Raw genomic sequence first — 8323 nt, forward strand, 5'->3', positions numbered from 1 at the left:
CTTCAATATGGAAGCCGGATGTGAGGTGGCACTGTCTGTGTTTGCTTCCGGGCTTACCGGGTCGGCTGCGGACCATGGCGAAGTCTAGAGTGGAAATTAATTTTGTACGGCTGCTGTCTCGGTGTGAGGCAATGGCGTCGGAAAAGAGGCAGGAAGGGGAGTGGAGACTGGATAAGGTGAGAGGTTAAATAAGGGACCTGGACACCTCTTACCGCCACACACTTCTCCACATTACCCATCTTGTCTATGTGGATACTATGTAAAGGAAAATTGACTAGGAAATCATGGTGTTGCCAATAACTTTCGCATTCATAGCTCAAGTCCATTGTTTTCTCCAGGTTTATTTCACTGCCAACATGTTTACAAGCTCTGTGCTGCATGGTGCAGAATATATGATGCTCAGACCAGTGCATGGAAGGAGTTAAAATACTAGCAATTGAAATACCCTGGGGAGCCTAGTTTTCAAAAATGGTTTGGTGGGGGTAAATTGCATTTATTAGCTTTCATAAATGAGTAAAAGATTTTTCAAGTAAAAGTCCTTTGTTTCTTAATTTTTCACCATATTTTATACTTTTCTTTTATCGTAAATGATATGACACAATCAAAATAATGAGAACTAAAGAAAGCCCTTCTTGTCCTGAAAACACAGTATATAACTTGTGTGTGTTCAGTAAACGGGAAAGAAGAAAATTATAGCTAAACACGAGCAGCGCAGAAATGTTAAAACAACCATTGTCACGAAGGGTACAAAAATAAAATCAGCCATTGTCACAAAGCGGTTGATTTCTATAATATTACAGCGCAGTTCTGACAATACCAAACAGTTACATTTACAAATCAAAAATCAACATTTTTGTTGTATGTCTAACATAAGTTAAACTCATCAAGGAAAGGCAACAGAGTGGGATACAGAGAATTCACAAACAATGAACACGTTTATTGATGCATTAGTGTATTAACTTATTACAAAATATTTTGTTGCAATTGTGTACCTTCGAACACAATTTTCCAAACCAAAAAACAACTGCTTTATTGACCTTCATAGGTTCCTAGTTTTAAGATTTTTAATAGCGATTTGATAATATTAAATTAAAATTTGCCCCAGATTATTCTGTGGTAACTGTAGATGGGTGTAATGTGGTTTTAATACGCTGCATTAATATAATTATGTCCATAAACATATGAATTCTTCATACTGGTGGGGTGTACTTGTCAAAATAAGTTCTGTAACATGAAAAAGCAGGGGTTCCGGAACTAATTTGCTGCACCCGTAATCATTAAAGCAGAATATTTTAAAAAAAAAAAATATGTATTTTTTTTTTTTTAAAGAACAGACAAGTTTCAGGACTATAAAACTTGTGAGATAAAGAGAGATCACTTTTTTGCTAAAACTACTTAGGGTTTAAGCGCCAACCAGGGTACTGTATTGGCAGTGGTCTAGCAAAATTTCTCTGCTTCCGGATATTTGGTCACAGACCCTAACATAGGGGTGTCCAACCTGCGGCCCTCCAGCTGCTGCAGGACTAGATCTCCCATACTCCTCAGCCAGCCCCTTCGCTGAAGATCTAGTCCTGCAGTAGCTGGAGGGCTGCAGTTTGGACACCCCTGAATGCAGGGCTCGACAAATCCCAGTCGCTAGGTCGCCATGGCGACAGAGAATTTTGTCCTGGCTCCTAGGTTTTGTCAGCCTCTTACATCCAGAAAAAATTGTGGATGTAAGAGGCTGAGTCACCACACGGGGGCGCTGCTGCTGCTGTCTGCCCAGAAGTCTGGGCAGACAGCACAGCCACTCCGAGCCCGCCCCCGAGCCTGAGATCACTCCCACGGAGTGAGCCTGTAGGCTGAAAACGCGGTTGCTGCAAAACCAGCAATAGTGTTTTCAGCTGCCACAGGCAGCTTCAGGGAAGGGGGTTGTGTGTTGATTGGGCCCCCACGCAAGTGTGGGGACCTGACCCAACACCCCCAGCTGCCTGATCGCTCCATGAGAGCGACAGTGCAGCGTTAACCCCTTCAGTGCCACAATTGCGGCATTTAGGGGTTAATTCCCGTTTTGTACGGGGCTCTGCTGCTGGTGGTCTGCCTGGAAGCCCAGGCAGACCAGCAACAGCAATAACGAGCCCCCACAAGCCCTTTGGTGATTCATGTAGGCATGGAAGCCTACAGCAGTCATCAAAGACTCCCCTCCCTGCAATGGCTGGTCTATAGACCAGCAATTGAGTCCCAGCTGCCAGAGGCAGCTTCAGGGACAGGGTAGAGGGTTCTTTGGTCTCCCCATGTGTGTGGAGACCAGCCCCAACCCTCCCCTGCTGCCTGATCGCTCCATGAGAGCGACAGTGCAGCGTTAACCCTTCAATGCCACAATTGTGTATGACTCATTCGTGGCATTGCAGGGGTTAACATTGGTCCCCACAAGCTTGTGGGGACTAAATATCAGTCAATGCTCTGCTCCAATGGAACATCAGCATCGAAAAAAAAAAAAAAAAAAAAAACAGCACCGACCTGAAAGTCCAGGGTGCTTCCAGGTCAAACGCTGTGAGTTTAGTAAGTGGGCTGATGATGATCAGATCACTCCTGACCAACTGTTAGTTTAAAAAAATTCTGGCTCCTAACTTTTTTACCTGGCGCCGAGATTCACAACAAATTTGTCAAGCCCTGCCTGAACGGCACCATCGTATCAAGCCATATGCTTGTTTCCTCAGTTATTAAAGGCGCTTGGCTATACAGAGGTGCAGTCTAGTACTAGGCCACCAGAACACTTTTTCCAAGGTATTTAGAGGTGGTAGGGGACTCAAAGTTGAACATATTTTGTTGGCTGTTTTGGAGGATGAACACATTGCAGCATTTCAAAAGTCATCAGGGTGCCCTCTAATGGTGCAAGTTTTCCATATACCCTCAGCAAGCTTCTTATACTGCTGTATGATTAGCGCAGGTGGCTGTAGGGAAGAGATGAGATGCTAAAATAAGATGCAGTCTGGAATGGTTGCTGGATTCATTTGTGTAATCAACGCAAAGAATCACTGGCATTGTCGGTTAACAATTTGCATAGTAATCACACACTGTGCATCTTTTGAACATGTAAAATCGCTTTACGTCAGCGGACAATTGATTATTTTATACACGTCTACTTGAACGATCAAATATCGCCTATAGTTTTTCATTTCTTTCACAATAAAAGCATTATTGTTGGACGAAACTGGCCTCTTGCAGCCTCATTTTTAGACAGGGTTTATTTAGACTGCAAACTCGACAAGACAGTGCAGTCAACAACAGAGAATACACCACCTAGTGCCTGATAAATATATGTTGGATTGTTTGTCTTTTTATATTAATGTTCAAACTTAGAATGCCATGCGACCAGTTGCAGGGAAAGACTCTAATTCACAAATAGGTCATATTTGCATAATAATATAATGTCTTTCAAATTGTTAAGGTGGCTATTCAAGGTTCCTTTTTAGTATAACTTAAATGCATCATATGAAGCTCCCATATTCAATATTTCTTTTCCCTTTCTGAGCTTTGTGGTGACATGTTAATTCTTCCCCTTCCTGTTTCTATCATGCTTTTTTCACAGAGGTGATCTGTTTCTCCTCTTGTTCGTTATACTTGTGTATATTATACCATGGTGTTGTAAAATTTAACAGTTTGTTTGCTTCCACTCATAGCCACAGTGTGGCAGTAGCTCACCTCAAACTATTCCCAAAATTATTTGTGCGAAGATCTACAGTCTGTGATATACTGCTTCTTGAGATTATTGTACAGTCCTGTTCTCTTGTATTTCAGCCTGTCAGGACTGTGAAAGATATACGATATGAATGAATGTATGTATATATATATATATATATATATATATATATATATATATATATACATATACACACACCTCCAGAAGGTAGTGAAATATTTAGCCTGTTTTCTTTTGTATGAATAAACACCCCACTAAGATGTACACCGATCAGCCATAACATTATGACCACCTGCCTAATATTGTGTAGGTCTCCCTTTTGCTGTCAAAACGGCTCTGATCTGTCAAGGCATGGACTCCAGTAGACCTCCAGGGGACAGTCTTAGGGAATTTGGAGGCCAAGTCAACACCCTGAACTCATTGTGTTCTCAAGCCATTCCACTTCTGCTTCATGGTAGGGCGTGTTATCCTGCTGGAAGAGGCCAATGTCATCAGGGAATACTGTGTCCATGAAAGGATGTACTTGGTCTGCAATGATTTTTAGGTAGGTGGTACGTGTCAAAGTAACATCCTTGTGAATGGAAGGACCTAAGTTTTCCCAGCAGAACATTCCCCAAAGTATCACACTGCCTCTGTCAACTTGCCTTCGTCTCATGGTGTATCCTGGTGCCATGTAGGCCAAAATGTAAAAGAAAATGTGATTCATCAGACCAGGCCACCTTCTTCCATTGGTCCTTAGTCCAGTTCTTATGCTCACAGGCCCATTGTAGGTGCTTTCACCATGGGTACCCTGACTGGTCTTTGGCTATGTAGCTACATACCCAACAAACTGCAATGCACTGTGGGTTCTGACACCTTTCTATCATAACTGGCATGAACTTTTTCAGCTATTAGAGGTACAGTAGCTAGTCTTTTGGATTTGACCACATGGGCCAGCCTTCGTCCCCATGTGCATCAGTGAGTCTTTGCCATCCATGACTCTGTCGCCGGTTCATCGCCTTTCCTTCCTTGGTACTGAACACTGCAGACCGGTTGCGGTTCTGGAGATGCTCTAACCCAGTGGTCTAGCCATCACAATTTTTCCTTTGTCAGAGTCGCTTAGATCCTTACAGTAACCCATTTTTCCTGCTTCTAACGACTTTGAGGAGGAAATGTTAATTTCCTAATATATCCCACGTGCTGGGTGCCATGATAACAAGATTATCAGTGTTATTCCCTTCACCTGTCAGTGGTCATAATGTTATGGCTGTTCTGTGAAAATGTTAGATGACTTGAAGTAACTGTCATGTCAAACGTTAGTGACAACTATTTCAGTGGTACTTGTCAGATCCCTCAGGCTCCTGATGCTCTGCAGAGTTTCTGCTTCATTTGCATGAAATATTGGCCTGTTAAGCATACCAGTGTGCCTTTATACTACATGACAACTGACAGTGTTAAATCCCATATGCTGCCCCAAGGGGAGAACGTTTTGGCGGAGTGAAAATGCATGAACCCAATACCTATGCATGCACGCAGCACACCCAGGTGACTGCCGCTGAAACACTACTTTTATTATCGAAACAAGAACATCAACAAAGGGATTTAGGCTTAACTTTTTCTTTGGTTTTGTTTAGGGCTGCAACTAACGATTATTTTAATAATCGATTAATCGGCCGATTATTTTTTCGATTAATCGATTAATCGGATAAAAAAAAACAATATGCAAATTTTTCGTTTATTTAAAAGAATTTAATGAACTGGATGTTAAAAAACAACTTAAAATTTACATTAACATTCTTATTTTGTTATGATGTAATAAAAAACAATATTTTCAAAGTACAAGAACCCAAACACAATATTTATGAAACAAAATAACCCCAAACATTCTGAAAAGAGGTGGACTATTACTGTTCAAGAAACTTTGCCCCAGCACTTTGCACCCAGCACTTTGCACCCAGCACTTTGCACCCAGCCCTGGCACTTTGCACCCAGCACTTTGCACCCAGCACTTTGCCCCAGCCCTGGCACTTTGCATCCAGCACTTTGCACCCAGCATTCAGCACTTTGCACCAGCACTTTGCACTTTGCACCCAGCCCTGGCACTTTGCACCCAGCACTTTGCACCCAGCCCTGGCACTTTGCACCCAGCACTGGCACTTTGCACCCAGCACTTTGCACTGTGCCCCTGCACCCAGTCTCTAACTCTGCCCTGCACCCAGCCCTGCCCCCACATTCTGCCCTGCCCCCACACTCACACTCTGCCCTGCACCCACTCTGCCCTGCACCCACACTCACACCCTGCCCTGCATCCCCACCCCCACTCTGCCCTGCACCCAGTCTCCCACTCTGCTCTGCACCCACACTCACACCCTGCATCCCCACCCCCACTCTGCCCTGCACCCAGTCTCCTGCCCTGCACCCCCCACCCCCACTCTGCCCTGCACCCCCACCCCCACTCTGCCCTGCACCCCCACCCCCACTCTGCCCTGCACCCACACTCACGAACCGCTCTGTGCGAATGGAGCCACTCGCACAGAGCGAACCGCTCTGTGCGAATGGAGCCACTCGCACAGAGCGAACCGCTCTGTGCGAATGGAGCCACTCGCACAGAGCGAACCGCTCTGTGCGAATGGAGCCACTCGCACAGAGCGAACCGCTCTGTGCGAATGGAGCCACTCGCACAGAGCGAACCGCTCTGTGCGAATGGAGCCACTCGCACAGAGCGAACCGCTCTGTGCGAATGGAGCCACTCGCACAGAGCGAACCGCTCTGTGCGAATGGAGCCACTCGCACAGAGCGAACCGCTCTGTGCGAATGGAGCCACTCGCACAGAGCGAACCGCTCTGTGCGAGTGGAGCCACTCGCACAGAGCGAACCGCTCTGTGCGAGTGGAGCCACTCGCACAGAGCGAACCGCTCTGTGCGAGTGGAGCCACTCGCACAGAGCGAACCGCTCTGTGCGAGTGGCTCCATTCGCACAGAGCGATTCGCTCTGTGCGAGTGGCTCTGTGCGATCCGTGCACATAGACATGAAGAATACTTACCTCCGGAACGCGTCACATCCGTCACGTAGCTAAAAGAAGGCGGAGACTGCAGAGCGTGTAGCAGAAGCGGGGAACGCTCGCGGAGGTAAGTAAAAGGAGCCGAGTGCTCCAACAACGAATTGATCACTCGATTAATCGATAACGGAAATCGTTATCGATGATTTCCGTTATCGATTTTATCGATTCGTTGTTTCAGCTCTAGTTTTGTTTGATTTAGAGGCCTAGTTCAGAGAACATTTTCAGTTACTTTATAGAATATCTGATTTAATCCCTTCATGACAATGGCTGATTTTATTTTTTGTACCCTTCGTGACAATGACTGTTTTAACATTTCTGCCGTGCTCATGTTTAGTTGTAATTTTCTTCTTTCCCATTTCCCATTTTTTGTTTTTTTTCAGGACAAGAAGGGCTTTCTTTAGTTGTCATTATTGTGATTGTATCATATCATTTACTATAAAAAAGTATAAAATATAGTGAAAAATTTAGGGGGAAAAAATGACTTTTCTGACTTTAAAATCTTTTACTCATCTATAAAAGCTAATGAAAAAACCTGCCAAATAGATTCTACTATTTGTCCTGAGTTTAGAAATACCCGGTGTTTTTATGTTTTTTGTTGCTTTTTTCTGTGATTTCATGTATATATGGTAAGTATATTTATATAAACAAAAAAGTATACACAGCACAATAAGAAAAACAAAATCACTCATATCACATGATATTTTGTTGACTTGAAGTTTATGCAAGTGGTGTGAATCAGGAAGGTAAACATACACTCACTGGCCACTTTATTAGGTACACTTGTTCAATTGCTTATTAACACAAATAGCTAATCAGTCAATGACATGGCAGCAACTCAATGCATTTAGGCATGTACATGTGGTCAAGACAACTTGCTGAAGTTCAAACCGAGCATCGGAATGGCGAATAAAGGTGATTTAAGTGACTTTGAACGTGGCATGGTTGTTGGTGCCAGACAGGCTGGTCTCAGTATTTTAGAAACTGCTGATCTACTTGGATTTTCACACACAACCATCTCTAGGGTTTACAGAGAACGGTCCTAAAAAGAGAAAATATCCAGTGAGCGGCAGTTGTGTGGAAGAAAATACCTTGTTTGATGTCAGAGGTCAGAGGCGAATGGGGAGACTGGTTAGAGATGAAAGAAATGCCACAGTAACTCAAATAACCACTCGTTACAACCAAGGTATGCAGAATACCATCTCTAAACACACAACACGTCGAACCTTGAAGCAGATGGGCTACAGCAGCAGAAGACCACAACGGGTGCCACTCCTGTCAGCTAAGAACAGTAAACTGAGGCTACGATTTGCACGGGCTCACCAAAATTGGACAATGGAAGACTGGAAGAACGTTACCTGGTCTGATGAGTCTCGATTCCAGCTACGACATTCAGGTAGCAGGGGTCAGATTTTGGCGTAAACAACATGAAAGCATGGATCCACCCTGCCTTGTATCAACGGTTCAGGCTGCTGGTGATGGTGTAATGGTGTGGGGGGCATATTCTTGGCACACTTTGGGCCTCCTAGTACCATTTGAGGATCGATTAAACGCAACAGCCTACCTGAGTATTGTTGCTGACCATGTCCATTCCTTTATGACCA

At 44.2% G+C, this 8323-nt stretch overlaps 1 protein-coding gene across 1 annotated transcript in view; it reads left to right on the top strand.

Moving 5' to 3' along the window:
* The first annotated feature begins 23 nt into the window (after nt 1-23).
* Nucleotides 24-8323, top strand: part of USE1 (unconventional SNARE in the ER 1) — a 24636-nt gene continuing 16336 nt past the window's right edge. The window contains exon 1 of the mRNA XM_053464302.1: nt 24-176. Coding sequence (XP_053320277.1) covers nt 75-176 — 102 coding nt within the window. The 5' untranslated portion in view covers nt 24-74. The remainder of the gene's footprint in view (nt 177-8323) is intronic.

This window comes from Spea bombifrons, chromosome 1, assembly GCF_027358695.1.
Source record: "Spea bombifrons isolate aSpeBom1 chromosome 1, aSpeBom1.2.pri, whole genome shotgun sequence".
Taxonomy (NCBI): Eukaryota; Metazoa; Chordata; class Amphibia; order Anura; family Pelobatidae; genus Spea; species Spea bombifrons.